The sequence below is a fragment of the Periplaneta americana genome, chromosome 1 (genome assembly GCF_040183065.1).
Source record: "Periplaneta americana isolate PAMFEO1 chromosome 1, P.americana_PAMFEO1_priV1, whole genome shotgun sequence".
NCBI lineage: Eukaryota > Metazoa > Arthropoda > Insecta > Blattodea > Blattidae > Periplaneta > Periplaneta americana.
In genome coordinates, this window is record NC_091117.1 from 129,447,265 (window position 1) to 129,465,265 (window position 18,001).

Consider the following 18,001-nt stretch of genomic DNA (forward strand, 5'->3'; position numbering starts at 1 on the left):
ATAATTCCGTCACTGATTTATCATATAATATCATAGAGTAAAACTCTTTATATTACATATTTTACATATTTGTATGAACGTTTTCACCACTATTATGGCATCATCAGATACATATAATTTTCAATATGCTAACCTCATTTGTGTGGCATTTGACTGTAATATAGTAGAGTGGAATTATTAATACAATATTAAAAGTGAATGTGAAAAGACTTAATTTTGAGTTAAAAATTAAAAGCATTTCAAAAACACACCACGAGCCTTCACTTGTAAAGTCAACATTTTTGTATAATACGTTCATAATTAAAAGTCATGTGCAATATTGTTGCATAAATCATTAACTTTATATGGTTATATGTGAGTGAAAACTCGTTTACAATTTTTGTTTGTTTGCATTTTATATAAACTATACTATGTGCTGTACCTATGATCAGTAATTAATGTTTGTATTGTTTTGATTGGTAATATGTTGTGTGTACATATTTAAGTGATGTGAAGTATTCATTTAATGGATAAAATTTCCAATATATATAGTTGCTCTCATATTCCAGTCTTGTATAATTTGATGGTGCACTTAAAAACAACTACGTAAATTTAATTTGTACATTAATCTATCAAAACACATTTCTATAACAATCTACACAATATACTTACAATAATTTTTCTGATTTTAGATAACCTTTCGACGAAGTTCTAAAATATACACCACTACTTCCAAATCAGGGGTGCGATGTAGATCTACCTCCTTGTGGTGCACCCTGGACGCTTACTAGCGACAAAAAGATCTAAAAAATGACACACAACCTCACATCAAATCGTTCTTTTAAGAATGGACCCATAAAGTGAAATGTCTTGCAGTGGAATGCAGGAGGGCTTTCCCAAGCGAAAAGGACAGAATTAATGCTCATGTTAATAAAGCAAAATATTGAGGTTTTCACAATCATGGAATCTAATCTCACAGATGATTTGATACCTCGTTACCAATTCAAGGGCTACACACTATATCTCATGGGTAAATACAGACAAATCACTAGCGGCATTTTAGTTGGAGATAAAGACCAGAATACTGCCGATTTTAAACCCTAAAAGAAATGGGTTCCACAGAAGGCAAAAGCGAAATTGTAGAATTAAACATATGGAAGCTAGGCTGCCATTTTAAAATGTATGCTATATACAGTCCTCCTAATAATAAACCTAATTTCTCAAATCTTCACATTACTAATAACCAGACATCGGATTCTAGGGCAAATGCCTATTTTGTTTCTTTAGGAGAAAAGTAAAAATAATTATTAATATTTGTGTTTCATGGAAATTGAAAGGTATTCAAAGAGTTTTATAGTGCCCTAAAATGCCCTAAAACGGTTATTAGAGCCTAATTTGTTAATATTCGCCTAAAAATGCCTAATTCACTGTAAAGTTTCGCATTTTACTCTTACTTTTTATAATTTATACATGCATTCACTGCGAAATTTAAGGCATTTAAAAAGTGGAAAGTTTGCTTCACACCGGCCATGAAACCATTGATAAAGGAAACAAAATGTTTTGAATCTCACGACACTCGCAATAGATTTCACCGAATTTAACATGTTTGGAGGCATAAATGCCGACAAAGAACCAACCTTAGTTTTGAAGCCGGCAACAATCACAACATGTGCTGCTACCGATTCAGAGATATACTATACTATAAAAATGACTGTTTTCGGTCTGAAACCGATTAGCTGTACTGCCCTTCAGAGTGTCATAAAATCACAATTTTTGGAGAAAGAGTGTTTTTGAAATATTTATGAAAAGTCGTAAAACTGCGAATTAGTAGGGTAAACCGTTACAAAATATTTAAAAGAATGGCCCTCCTAGTGTTAACACTACCAGGAAATGCAACAATAAGTGGAACTTTGTATTTTTGTCCAATTGAATCTCAATAACAACGGTTCATTTGAATGCTCGTTAACAGTTGCTCTTTCCCTCACCTTATTTGTGTTGAGAAGTTTTGAGCGGTAGGACGTTTTCCTGTGAAGTTTAACGCGATAATGCCGAAAAATATAAGTGCAAAATCTACATTGATCCGGCAATGGCTAACAGAATATTCAGAATTCACTTATGATGGAAAAATAATATTCTGCAAGATTTGTAGCAAACAGGTATGTAACAATAGTTGAAATATATAAATTCTATTAATTTTAATGAGTAGGCCTATAATATTTATACATTGACTGAGCTATCCTGAGGTATAATTCTTTTTAAGACCACTACACTTTAACCTTTTAAATTCCGATAGTTAAAGTATTTGCAGGTCATTAAAATTTTGATTGTTCGAACCCACTAACTTTGTGATAGAAATACGGCAATACAACAATTAGGATTTTATTTTAATTCAGTTTACTTTACATTTTTAGATTTCGCAAGAAAAGAAGTGCCACCTAAAGCAGCATGTGCAAGGAGCGGCTCATAAGGCTAAAGCTCAGCAGAAAAATCAACTGCAACAAACTTTACTACCACAGCCTACTTCATCCAATCTCAGCAGCAATTTCTATGCTGATTTAACCAGAGCGTTTGTTGCTGCTAACATTCCCTGGAATGCAATTGAAAATCCGGTTTTAAGACAGTTTTTACAAAAATACTGCAAACAAAATATCCCATCTGAGTCGACCCTAAGAAAAAATTACTTAGACAGAATATACAATGAAACTTTAGCTTCCATTCGGGAGGATATAGGTGATTCTTACATATGGGTCTCTGTGGATGAAACCTCAGATCCTATGAATAGGTATATAGCAAATATGGTAGTAGGAAAACTTAGTCATGATGGATCTTCGATTCCACACCTCGTATGTGTTAAGGAACTTTCGAAAGTGAATAGCCAAGCCATTGCTTATTTTGTAAATAAAGGCCTACAGTCTTTATACTCAGGTAATATAGACGATTCTAAAGTTCTGTTGTTTTGTACTGATGCTGCCTCATACATGGTTGCTGCAGCTCCACTTCTTAAAACATTTTATCCTAACCTCACGCAGTGTAACCTGTCTAGCACATGGCCTTCACAGGGTTTCTGAAACAATCCGGAATGAATTTCCTCTTGTCAATTCGTTTATTTCTAACACAAAAAAATGTTTTTGTAAAGCCCCATCCAGGATTTCAATATTCAGAGAGAACTTTCCAGATATCCCACTCCCACCTCAGCCGGTTGTTACACGATGGGGAACCTGGATTCAGTCAGTGGTGTATTATTCTAAGTATTTTAAAGAAGTGGTCACAGTTATTGATAAATTACCTGAAACTGATAGTGCAGCGTGTGTGAAAGCAGTGAAAGATTGTCTGAATGACTCACGAGTGAAAAACGATATTGCCTACATAACATCAAACTTTTCTTTCATACCTGCAAGCATTGAACAATTAGAACGTGAAAAACAATCTCTTTGTAGCCAAATAGCAATATTAAAGGAAGCTCAAGTGAACATACATTCTGCTTTGGGCGAAACTGGGAAAAAAAGTTAAAAATAAGTGGGACAACGTATTAAATAAGAATGTAGGATTTTCATTGTTGGAAAAAGTATCAAGAGTGATATCGGGGGAAAGTGTAAATGTTCCAGTAAGTATTGATGTTTCTATTGTACCTAATTTAAAATTTGCGCCTCTCACATCAGTTTCGGTTGAAAGAAGTTTTTCTGCTTTCAAAATGATTCTCAGTGACAAAAGGCAAAGGTTAACTGTGGAGAATTTAGAAAAAATTCTGGTGGTGTACTGTGCAGATAATTATATTAAAGTCTGAGCATGGAACTGAATTTCAATAACTTAAAATGAGTAATCTTGATATCAATAATCATTATTTCATTAGTTTCAATATATTAAATTTGTGCAGCTCTGTTTATAAATATAATATAGTATTCTTTTTTAATGTTTAAACATACTTTTTTGTGCGTATTTTAGTGTATAACTAAAAATTTCAGTGAAAGAAATAAGTATACCTTGATGTGCCTAAAATGCCTATTTTCATTAAAATAGAGCCTAATTTTACAAATTTTGAGCTTATTTTAGGCGCCTAAAACTGCAATTTTTAGTGCCTAAAAATCCGATGTCTACTAATAACACAGTATTAATAGGAGATTTCAATGCCCATTCTCGAACATGGGGCTACAATGACTCAAATGCACCAGGGAAAGAAATAGAAGATCTATTGAACTCCAGTACCTTACAACTAGTTTATAACAAAACAGATCCTCACACTTATCTCCACTATAATGCTACTCTAACATCACCCGATCTTCTCTTAGTATCGGCGGACATACACAAAAACACCAAGAGGGTAATTCTAGAGGATCCAGGATCTGGTCACAGAACAGTTATAGCTACCATTACTTTCAGTATACAAGAAAGCAAGGATAGACACCATTCTAGAATCTCATGGAACTTCAAGAAAGCTAATTGGACCAACTTCTCGAAGTCTCTGGAAAGTGAATTACATGAGAAAAACATTGATCTCACTGAACATCCCAGTAAAATATATAAAAAATTGAATGCAAAAATATTGAAATGTGCGAAGCAAAATATTCCTAGAGGATCTGTTAGAAAATATAAATGTTTCTGGTCTAAAAACCTTGATGAGATTAAAAAGCAACGGGATGACCAGCGTAAAACTGCTGAGCAATCAAAGAATATGGAGGATATCCAAGCTTGGAGACAAAAGGCTGCACTCCTGAAAAAATCTATTCTAGAAGCCAAAAGAAATTCATTTAATGACTTCATATCTAATTTCAACTTTCAAAACGACAGCTCAAAATACCATAAATTTCTTTCCAATATGCAACAGAATAAAACTATACCCAAAAAAGAACCAATATTGGTTGGTAATAATCTGCTTCACTCTGATACAGAAATTGCCAATGCTTTTGCCCATCACTATGCTCAGGCACAAAAGAAAGATACTCAGGCAAGAAAGCAATCCAAAGTAATTAAACATAAAACATCAGATCTCATAAATGAGAAGGTAAAGTATAAAAATAAAACATCAGATCTCATAAATGAGGTGGATACTTTATCAGATGATATTTTCACAACTCCTGTTACAATGAAAGAACTCAATAAGGCAATAAGAATCATGAAAAATAAGAAAACACCAGGAGAAGACAAAATCCATCCCGAGTTTATCAAACATCTAGGAATAGAGGCTAAACGAACCACTCTTGTTTTTTTTAACAAAATCTGGTCTACAGGATTAATACCATCCCAATGGAAGAGTGCTGTTGTCATTCAGATTTTAAAAAAAGGTAAAGATCCCACATGCATGGCAAATTATAGACCAATCTCGTTAACTTGTGTTATGGCAAAGTGAATGGAACACATAGTCTCTCAAAGTTAAACTGGTATATTGAATTTAACAAATTATTAGCTTATGAACAAGCTGGCTTCAGGAAGCGTAGATCGACTGTTCAGCAAGTCACTAAATTTAGTCAGGACATAAAGGATGCCTTAGATAGAGGTAACATACTTACTGCAGTCTTTGTTGATTTTAGTTTGGAGAGAGAAACTGATATACAAACTTGCTCAATTAGGCATTAAATCTAACATGCTTCGATGGTTAAAGGCTTTCATTGATCAACGTTCATGTAAAGTCCGTTTTGGATCTTCCCTTTCGAGAAGCAATTTATTGCAAACTGGCATTCCTCAAGGAGCAGTGTTAAGTTGTGTTTTGTTCAATATATACATAAATGATTTAATTCAGGAATTAAAATCTATACCCAACATAAGATGCCTATTGTATGCAGATGATTTAGTCTTTTATACTGAAACACCCAAAAGAAAAGCTCAGTCCGAAACCACTAACATTCTTAACACAGCACTCAACATCCTGGAACATTGGTGTGACCACACTAACATGAATGTAAATATGACTAAAACTAAGTTCCAAAACTTCTCTTTAAATCATCAAGCCATACATCCTAACCTAAGATACAAAGATAGTCCACTTCGTCAAACAGATGTATTTACGTATTTAGGAGTGTCCTTTGATAGGAAACTAAAATGGTCTCACCAGGCAGAAAAAATTATAGCCTCATCATCCAAACGGTTAAATGGAATTAAACGAATTGCAGGTTCAAAATGGGGTTGTGACCGCACTATCCTACAAACAGTATATAAAATGTATATACTACCTCAAATATTGTACTGTTGTGAACCCCTAATAACAGCTTCGGAGACAGTATTAGATAAAATCGATCAAGTGCAAAACCAAGCCCTACGCCTCCTCACTGGTGGAGTCAAAACCACTCCAATTAATGCCATGCTCCTCTTAACAGGATTTAAACCAATTCATAGATTAATTGAAGAGAAGGCACTAATTCTATACAAAAAGCTATTGAGAATTCCAGGAGACCAATTCTGGCAATCTTATCATAATGTCGAAAGAAGGTTGAAAACACAGCACGGATTTATACAAAGAGTCATGGAATTGAGGGAAATATATCAGATTTGTAATACTCCAGAACCTCTTCCTCAATTTTTAAATCCAATACTTTCTAACTCCATCTTATTCTCCGTAGATTTGGAAGATGATGTTTGTAAAAAAAGAAACACCAGTAGATATATTAAGATCCCTGGCTCTTGAAACAATTAACCTCAAGTATCCAGAAACTGAGTGGCTTCGTGTTTATACAGATGGATCCAAATCGGAGGATGATATTAATGTGGGTGCAGGTGTATACAGCGATATCTTTGCCTCCTATACAGCGGTAGGCACTCATTGGTCAGCTTATGACGGTGAAATTGAAGCTATCAGGGTAGCCTTAGCTCAACTGATATGTCATCAAACTAAATTCAAGAATGTCGTCATCCTGTCAGACTCCAAAGCAGCCATAGAATCTGTAGGTTCCTCAGACCCTGAGTCTTCATCAATCCAAGACTGTCAAAATGCCATACAACTATTACAAGCAAAATACAAAATCGTGGTACTACAGTGGGTCCCCGGGCACTGCAACTTATTTGGCAATGAGCAGGCCGATGCCTTGGCAAAAAAAGGTGCTAAAATTTTACAAACATTTCCTAAACCAACACCCTTCCAGACAATAAAATTATACATCAAAGAAGTTGCCCACAACATCCACTCCCATGAGATTGCAGAAAGACCATATGGCAAACACTGGAAAAGGGGCCTTCTATCAATACCTAACGGACCAAGAAGATTGGCAGTCGCGCATTTCCGCCTTGCAACTGGTAATGACTGCTTGGCGCAGCATCTCCACCGTTTCGGTATTTATCAACATCCAACCTGTACCCTTTGTGACCTTCAAGAAGCGATGAATAGGGATCATCTCCAGCAATGCCCAGCTCTAAAATCACTGACTGAATGTGCCAGATACTGGGAAGCGAGAAGCCTCATGCCTCTTTTTAGTTCTTAGTTTTTAGTTCTTTAAGGATTTTGTTTAGTTCCTTCATTAGATTTAATTTTAAGTTGTATTACGTTAATTGTTTTAATTTTGAGGTTGTGTATAGGTAAAAGATAAGTTATCTATGTACCTGTCATTTGCATAAATAAATAAATAAACTTCCAAATCATGTATGATAAGCTGTATTAATGGATGCTTATGAGTTTTGGGTAAGGCTTTGAGAATGGGAGCCCTAGGATTAATTTGTGTAAATTTATTGGAAACATAAGATTGGATTAAAAAAACATAATATAAATATTTCCTTCCGCACCAACAATAAATTAAACAATATCCTTTCCAATAAACTTCATAATAGAGATAAATTTCAAAACGGAGATGTTTATATGTTACAATGCAAAAATTTCTCCAGTAGATACATTGGGCAAACTGTAGAAACTACAGAACCTGATACAATGAACATGTTTCTGACTTTAAATACAATAGACGAAAATCAAAATTTGCAACACATTTAATAGAACACGGCCATGAATTAATTAATATAAACGAAGCCTTACAGCCCATTCACCCCATGAATGACAACCCATATATACACATCGCCGAAGAATTTTATATTACTCAGGCATTTAATAAAGGCAAATTCCCAATGTACTTAGTCCACTTTATAATCTGAAATCTCCCCACACAGTGACCACCAACATACTAATACACTTTGTAAATGTAACGTTTGCTAACATTTGTTGCTGGTCCTACTAAAGTTCTGGATATATCTATCTATCTGTAAGTACGATACTTTATCTTTGTGGTTCTCTTAACAACCCCATTTCGTTTTATTTGGTTTTCAAATTATAAGATATGCAGTTTTCAACATTAATCTTTCTCAACCTAACATTTTCCACGTTTTTATTTCAGACTGCAAGACTTCATATGTTGCAAACATTGCGTCTTCTTTTCAACGCATGAAGCTATATAATCCACTTCCGTTCGATTAATGCCAACCTGTGCCAGCACACCAGAACTCATATTCTTGTAAATCCAGTCTTCATATCACTTTTGTTACGTAATTTGCAATCATACTGCATTTGGTATTTTAAATCTATACGTCTCAAGACGCTGCTAAATGCTACCTTTGCTCTACTCACAATTTCCCTCTCACATTGATTACAATGATTAATCATTTTTAATAAGTAATTTTATCCCCCTTTATATATATATATATATATATATATATATATATATATAGATTGATTTTATGTCAATGTTCAACCTATTTTAACTTCCTTTTAACTTATGATTTTATAGGTATCCTTGTTTTTTCATCATGTATCTCGTTCCACTTCATATAGATTTTTTTATTTTAGTAGGTTATTTTACGACGCTTTATCAACAGCTTTGGTTATTTAGCGTCTGAATGAGATGAATGTGATAATGCCGGTGAAATGAGTCCGGGGTCCAACACCGTAAGTTACCCAGCATTTGCTCATATTGTGTTGAGGGAAAACCTCGGAAAAAACCTCAACCAGGTAACTTATCCCGACCGGGAATCGAACCCGGGCCACCTGGTTTCGCGGCTAGACGTGCTAACTGTTACTCCACAGGTGTGGACCACCACTTCATATAGATCTTCACTGTTTGTTTGAAACATAAATGTACTCTGTAGGTCTATTTAATGATCTGATGATGTTTCAGTGGAACCAAAAACATTAATCTTTTATGTAAAAAACAGCATCTTTGTGTTCATCACATTTATGAATGGTTAAGTCTGATGGTTTTATAATAAAACTCTGAGAATTGAATACTTAAAAATAACTATGTAAGTCTAACCGCACAATCAGTCCACTTAGACATATCTCTTTAACAATTTAATATGACATCTCTACAATATTCTTTCTCTTTTTAGATAATATTTCGACAATAGTTCCACAATCTGCACCATTAAATTATACAAGACTGCAATATGTGAGCAACTATATATATTGAAAATTTTATCCATTAAATGAATACTTCACATCACTTAAATATGTACACACAACACATTATCAATCAAACATTAATTACTGATTATAAGTATGGCACATAATATAGTTTATATAAAATGCAAAGTGTTCCACATTCTGCAAACAAAAATTTTAAACAAGTTTTCACTCACATATAACAATATAAAGTTAATGATTTATATAACAATATTGCACATGACTTTTAATTATGAACATATTACACCAAAATGTTGACTTTACAAGTAAGTGAAGGCTGGTAGTGTGTTTTTGAAATTTTTAAATTTTTAACTCAAAATTAAGTCTTTTAACATTCACTTTTAATATTGTATTAATAATTTCAATCTTACCTCTGATTGAGGTTCTAGCTGATATGCATATCTATTCAGGCAGTACATCTCACCTGACAATATGTGTCGAAGATCCCTCCATCCCCCGTGATTTGGCTTACATTAGATCCTACTATAAGTTTCTTCTTGCAATCATTTCAGAATTGGAAGGTTCAGGGAAACCTATCTATGAAAACATGGCTTGACTGGAGGAGTACAAACAAAAAATCAAGGAAGGGATATTCTTGTGGGGAAATTCGGTGTAGTTGATTGCAATATTGCAGTTGAATATGTACTAAATTTGAAATATGTCCCCATCAGTCTGTTGATGTAGGACTGCTTATAAACTGATTTTCATTGACAAGTGCCAAACTTTTTCTCTAGAACACTCAGAGAAGGTTTTATGGTTTGAACAGTTGAAACAATTTTTGTGGAGTTTTCTCAATAAATTTGCTAATTTGTTAACACTGTATTAATTTTTTCAATATCTATAGTGTTTTCCTACACGATACTTTTAGAGCCTATCTCTGATTCTAGCCTTAACCATCTGATTACCTACCATATAGATGCAATTAGAAATTTAAGGTGGTCAAATGTTGACACAAGTAAATAATGAAGAAAATCGCAGAAAAACTAGATAATTAGATAATCTACTGTAATTTAGACTTCCAATTAAGTTCAATCAGGAATACGCTATTCAATGCTATACTGTCTAAGTGTTTATAATACTTACGTCACTGCTTACACTTCTCTGTACTGCAGACTTGTGGCGGCGGCGAGAGGCATGGCCATCCCTATCGGCTCCACACTCCGGTGTTATGGGCTCTACAATGTCAAACAAGTAAAGTCAGTTAAGAACAATAGTAGCAACAACACAGTAGTTTTTTTTTAAACAATTATATGGTTAAGATTATTTCATAGGACTCTTCTTACGAGTATATGACTCCTAAATTTTTATAGTCGCTCTCCTTATATAGCAGAGCTACGATTATCGTCGTTTTTGACTATCATCATTAGTACTAACTTATGTTCGGTATTTAATACCATTAAGTTCGATTATCAACAGTAATTTTACTTAAGGTTTTCATTTATTAGAGAAAATCAAAACTCGAATGGGACTTAATTGACTATTACATGATTGGAAGAAAGTATATAAAGATTAGAAGAAAATAAAGTACTCTAATGTAATAAAATATTGACTTACTAAAATTCTAGTTCACCAATGTTAGTTTCACCAAACGTTTAATGGAGCTGCCATTTTCAGTTGATTATCTATGCGGTCAACAAATAACGATCACAAAGCATGTTTTATAGTACAGTAAAGAATTTGCAGTTTGAAATGTTGGCATACAAAGAAACAAATGGTAGGGACGTGATAAAAACAGAAGAAAGTATATAAAGATTAAAAGAAGTAAAGTACTCTAATACAATAAAATAGGTATTAATTTACTTACTAAATTTCTATTTCACTAATGTTAGCTTCACCAAAATGTTTGAACGGAGCCACCATTTTCAGTTGACTATCTATGCAGGAAACAAATGATGATCGCAAAGCATGTTTTATAGTACCACAGTCTAGTATATACAGTCGCGAAGCTCAATACGTAGTAAATATGCAAACATTAGATAGTTGCTCACCACTAGGATCGCTAATATTGCCTCATTACAGGCAATGCAAAATAGTACCGTCACAGTCTATTGTTTCTAGCACCCTCAAAACTCAAGCTTCGTGACTGTATATAGTAGACTGTGATAGTACTGTAAAGAATTTGAATTTTGAAATGTTGGCAAACAAAGAAACAAATGCTAGGGAAGTGATAAAAACAAACAAATGCTAGGGAAATAATAAAATTGTAGCGATAAACAGCCATGATTGGTTGAAATATTGATATATTTATTTCTACAACTCTTATTTGGTAATGGGTCACCACCACATCTCTGTGGTTGAAATATGTCCTTTCGTACTGTTTTATTGGTCAAAAGTAGTGTGACGTAGTAAAAGTGTAGTAGTCATCGAAATTCTATTGTCAGTCATTATTTAATAGCATTAAATTCGCTTAACATCGAAATTCTACTATGTACCAATACACTTCTCCTGCATGACTAACATTTGCACAATCTCGAGTATTCAGTCACATGGGCATACGAGAGTATTAGCTGTCAATTTCAATGACAAAGTAGGTAAATATAATATTGGTGTCCCAAGTAAACATGTAATTCAGTATTTATTGCATTTTATACAATATATTAAGCTTTTCTGTTAAAAGGTTCATAAAAAAATGTATTACATTAAATGAATTTGATAGTGTTTAGAAATGATATTTCTAGTAATACATAATTATTTCGTTCAAAGTTACAATATTTAAGAAAGATGTTTATATGTGGCTAGGTTTTATTTTCGGAATAATTTATCTCTATATCATGGGTTTAATTGGTTCGATTATTGTTTCAACAATGGACATGGATCATCTCTGCAAATGCTCAAATTTGAGGTCATTCCATCTGGGCTCTACACCAAAATTATACTCGGAAGTAAGATGATTTTTTTTCTTAATTTTAGTACGTTATTTTACGATGCTTTATCAACAGCTTAGGTTATTTAGCGTCTGAATGAGATCAAGGTGATGCCGGTGAAATGAGTCCGGGGCCCAACACCGAAAGTTACCCAGCATTTGCTCATATTGGGTTGAGGGAAAACCCCGGAATAAACCTCAACCAGGTAACTTGCCCTGACCGGGATTCGAACCCAGGCCACCTGGTTTCGCGGCTAGACGCGCTAACTGTTACTCCACAGGTGTGGGCAAGAAGATGAATGGAGGCCATTCAAGAGCCTGTGAAGTTTTATTGGAAAATTTTAAAGAATTTCATTTCCTGCCTTAATGCAACTGCTCATACACGTGTGAATTTTGTGGCTTAAACAGCTGACTGTAGAACACATCAACCCAGACTTACTTCATGATAGTCTAATATTCCCGACTTACCTGGAAGGCTTAAGAAAAAGAACAAGATCTGATATATTTGTGGAGTGATAAATTGAATATGCAGAGATATGATTTGCAAAGTGTTTGCTATTTATTTCTAGTTTTTAAATTTTATAGAATATAAATTCGAAGTAATTATAGTTACAATTAACATATAATGATACTATCTATAATTGCACATGAAACTTCCTTCATCTTAGGAAAGTCGCAGGAACTTAAATCTGGTGTATATGGGGGATGGTAGAGCACTTCCCAGTCCCAGAGAGTGAACAAATCAGCCCGAGCATTGTCATGCAGAATGATGGATGAGTTATACATAAAGTGTCGCCGTTTTCTTCTCAGAGCTGCTCGCAGATTGTTTTGCAAAAACGAACATTAATACTGCACACTGACATTCTGTCTTGGGAAACGGTATGCTTTAGGATAACACCATCCCAATCGTAGACGAGAATCAAGAATCACCATAGTTTTTTCATATGGTTCTGCTGAACTGTTGACTTTCACGATGATCCATAATGATGCCACTCATTTGATTGGTGTTTCAGTTTGGTTCGCAAGATCTGGCCCAGGTCTCATTAATCACAATGATATAAGGGTAAGAAGCAGTGGCGGCTGATTGACTGAGGCAAGTGAGGCCGAGCCTCAGTCACTTGGCTTAACTGAAATCAAATTTTGTGTTTTTATATAATGTATTGCTGGGTCTGGCTTGTGATGTATATAGACCTGTTGTGCAGTAAAATTTGTTCCTGAGGCCAGGATCGCTCGTGCCGGGTCTGGCTTAATGCATTTCATGTCCTTTCGTGGGCTTTGAGTTTACGCTTAAAACATTGTAGCTGAGGCACAATTCGGCTGGCCTGGTCAGGTTTCACTCGTCCCATCCATGGGCCGGCCTCAAGGGTAGAGTGAGGTGGGAATAGCAGTGATGACTTGTCTTCCTAACTAGGCCATAAATAACAAAATTCCAGCTCTTTGGCAGGCAGAAACCCACTTGATTCTCTCCCCTTATGTCTCAGTTTATGGCATAAGCGAGGGTGTTCTACTATTGTACTTCGTAGTACAGTAGTGAATCTGGGCCAATGTTGTTATGTATTTTGGGAAAATATAAACAGAAACAAATGAGAGAAATAATGCTGGTGCAGTTAATTCATTGTTAGAGTGTCCTTTTTCGAGAAGAAATAATATTAAAAGAAAGGAAGTTTTAAATAAAGAGAGAGACTACCGAGATACCTACGACATCGCTGATAATTTTTCTGACACATAATCTTAAGACGCGAGTTTCTATTGCATCCTGGTATGGGCAACATAAATGGTTATGTGGTAATGTGATGCAAAATAAACTTCTCTTGGCCTTGTTTGTTGCTGTCAAAGGAAAAAAATAAAAAGAAAAGAAAGAAAGGGGAATTTCAACACATAATATGGGATGCTTCATCACACTGAAACAATCACTGAAACTCAGAGCATAACAGCTTATTTGGTGAGTGAAATTATTATTTTTCATTGATAGTAATAAGAATAGACTAATAATAATAATAATAATAATAATAATAATAATAATAATAATAATAATAATAATACAGTAATAATGATATTAATAATATAATAACAATAATAATTAATATCATAAACATTTCCTATCGGAGGCACTTAAACTAGTTGCATCTGGCCTCACCGAGGATTTTGATCACCGGCCGCTACTGGTAAGAAGGCCTCTTCTTCGCGCTCATAGCACTGCAAGTCAGTACGAACAGCATTGTATCGTAGCCATTTCTGCATTTTCGTGGAACCCATCTTGAGGCAATTTTTTGCATTCTCAGGCAGTCTTTCAGGATGTGATGCACAGTCGAATGTGCCAGTCCTGTCTATTGGGCTACCTCACGAATCGTGAAGCTCTGATCCGTCTCCACTAATGCAGACACAGTATGTACATCTTCGTCACTTACTGGAGGATGACCAGACCGAGGCATGTTGGACACATTTTTGCGTCCTTCTTTGAAGGCTCTTACCCACCTTGCTACTGTTTGGTGAGATAATGCAGATGCATCGCAAGCCTGTTGCAGTCCTTGGTAACATTGTCATGCTGTATGACCTCTTGCACATTCAATTTTTAACCAGCTCCTCTACTTCTGCTTAGAAAACATCGCGACTGCACTCTGCAACTACTCACTCACAACTATTCTGTTCTTGCTGTCACTGTGCATGGGCATGAAGTGGGAAAAGTGAGTCCATGTGCTCTAAGGGAGAGTACGCACGTAACTAACCTGTGGTATAAATGACATTACCTAACTCCGTTGCACTGTGTTGCTATAGCATTGTTGCCACTACTAAAAATCATATCTCGTATTTCCTGACCATACCATGGTTTCTCAGATGCCAATACACCCTGCTATGAATTGGTTAGAATTATTTATTACATCAAATTACTCTTTTAAACTATGGTAGTATGAGATAATCAGTAGAAACAAAAGTATTCTAAAAAAATCTACCCTAGAGTTACTTTAAAATATCTCAATACCACTTTAGTCATCACCTCATTAGTAAATTTATAATTCTTGAAAATTTAGACCTATATATAAGATGTCAGATTAACAATTTTTTTTTTTTTGTCTAATGGCAGGTACTTGACTATTCGTCATTCATCCAAATGAAGCCAAGTCACTGACAATCATTTCCCAAGGTGCACCATAGGAGACTGATCTATACTATGCCTGCAGTAAGATGAGATGAGGGAAATTTGTTGGGATGACAAAGGGGATCCGGAGCTCTCAGAGCAAACCCCTGTGTTTTCTGGGCCACGGGCTTTTCCAACACAAGTCATAAATAGGAGGTACACTGGGGATCGAACCAAGTCCATAGGGTGAGTTCAGCATTCTAGTCATTAGACTGCCATGGCAACATTGTAAGATAAACATATAAATGTAGAATTTTTAAGCAGCTTCTTCAAACACAACAATGAAACATCCTTAGACTCTTACCTCTATCTGCCTTGCACAATAGCCAGCACTTGTCACAGAGGCCATTCTTGAGAGCTTTCATGCTACAGCCACTAGTTGTGACCGTAATTAGTTTGTTGCCTAGCAACCACGTCATGGACTGACCTCCACTAAGCAAAAAATCTGCTGTAGGAAGCCTGAGAAATAAACATAATACATTATTGATTTATGTAATATACCATATTCTATCATAGGTGCTTACTTCACTGGCATTTTAAAACAAAGAAAGTGTCTAATATCAACTGGTGCTAACTTTCCTTGGTAAGAAATAAAATGCACAGTTGCCTATTCTGAATTAACGAATTACCCATCCTAGAGGTACAGAAATTTCACACCTAACCTTGAGTTTAAATTTTCTAGAAATAGGTACTGCAATTTCGTGGTCATATTAAATGATGGGCTGCATAAAACTTAATAGTAAGGCGCAAGTGAGTCACTCTGCTTAGACAGACAGCATGTCAAAAACAATTTTTTCGTTATCAATGTATATTAAAAACGTGTATTTTCGTGAAAATCATGAAATCGATATACATGTAATATTACAACATTAAATGTTTACTTTATACTAGATCTAACAAGAAAGTACAAATGAAACTACTACAGTAATCTTATATCAACAATTAAGTACACCAATTTACCTATATACTTGTGTAACCATTACCTTATTCCTTCTTACTCACAGAAGAAGATCAATTTATTACTGAACTTTATTATATAAAGATCATGTACCTCTTTGGTAAAGCTGAACACGTAGAAAAGGTATATCTCGCCATGAGATCAATACAAGTCTCTGTGAGCTCCACATGAAACGTCATCAGAGCCTCATCAATGGGGGGCTTCAAGTCCACTGCGCCTCGGCTATCAAGACGTGTTGCTGCTGCTGTTCCCACATTTCTTACACTCCGACGGCTACCTTGCTCTGTTAAACTTGAGCTGCGTTTTCGATTTGATGAATCTTCATTCACCAAATCTGTTTTCATAACCTGTCCCTCTTCAAATGGCACAAGGACATTTGCTTTCAATCCCTGCAAGTATACAATAAAGAATTCTATTTTATATAATAACATGTACTTAAAAATACATGAAGTTAACAACTTTTATGTAATGACAGAGTTGCATGAGATTAATATTTAGAAGTGAGAGTTGATTTCCCTCTGAATTTTCGGTTTCATTTGCTGACAATATATCTAATACTTTCTTACTTATGGCTTTTAAGGAACTTGGAGGTTCATTGCCGCTCTCACATAAGCCTGCCATTGACCCTATCCTAAGCAAGATTAATCCAGTCTCTTCCATCATATCCCACTTCCCTCAAATCCATTTTAATATTATCCTCCCATCTACGTCTTGGCCTCCCCAAAGGTCTTATTCCCTCTGGCCTTCCAACTAACAGTCTATATGGGTTTCAGGATTTGCTCATACATGCTACATGCCCTGCCCATTTCAAATTCTGGATTTAATGTTCCTAATTATTTCAGGTGAAGAATAAAATGCATGCTGTTCTGCATCGTGTAACTTTCTCCATTCTCCTGTAACTTCATCCCTCTAAGCCCCAAATATTTTCCTAAGAACCTTATTCTCATATACCCTTAATGTCTATTCCTCTCTTGAAGTGAGAGTCCAAGTTTCACAATCATAGAGAACAACCTGTAATATAATTATTTTATAAATTCTAACTTTCAGCTTTTTTGAGAAGAGACTGGATGATAAAAGCTTCCCAACTGAATAATAATAGGCATTTCCCATATTTATTCTGCATTTAATTTCCTCCCGAGTATCATTTATATTTCCTACTGTTGTTCCAAGATATTTGAATTTTTCACCTCTTCAAAGGATAAATTTCCAATTTTTATATTTCCATTTCGTACAATATTCTGGTCACGAGACATAATCATATACTTTGTCTTTTCGGGATTTACTTCCAAACCTATCTCTTTACTTGTTTCAAGTAAAATTCCCGTGTTTCCCCTAATAGTTCGTCAATTTTCTCCTAACATAGTCACGACATCTGCATAAACAAGAAACTGATGTAACCTGTTCAATTCCAAACCCTCTCTGTTATCCTGGACTTTCCTAATGGCATATTCCATATGATAACTAATATGGAAAATAATTATAAAAATCAGTGCATGATGTATTATGGTGGACAGAAAGATTACCCTAATTCCATGCCATTTTTTAAGCATTTTATGAGTGTCTTATTCAATATTTCCAATATTACAATAATACACAGAGAGTCAAGCAATTTATAGCACATGTGTCAGAGATCTATGAATCAATTTAATCTAATATCTAACCACAGAAGATATCGTATCACGTTCGTAATATGCTTTGAAG

At 34.9% G+C, this 18,001-nt stretch overlaps 1 protein-coding gene across 1 annotated transcript in view; it reads right to left on the reverse strand.

Annotated features, from left to right (window-relative positions):
* gig (TSC complex subunit tuberin) overlaps positions 1 to 18,001 on the reverse strand; it is a 133,146-nt gene that overhangs the window by 61,683 nt on the left and 53,462 nt on the right. The window contains exons 16-18 of the mRNA XM_069827254.1: positions 16,394 to 16,689; positions 15,647 to 15,801; positions 10,427 to 10,518 (exon numbers count right to left, since the gene is read on the reverse strand). Of these exons, the coding sequence (XP_069683355.1) occupies positions 10,427 to 10,518; positions 15,647 to 15,801; positions 16,394 to 16,689 (543 nt within the window). The remainder of the gene's footprint in view (positions 1 to 10,426; positions 10,519 to 15,646; positions 15,802 to 16,393; positions 16,690 to 18,001) is intronic.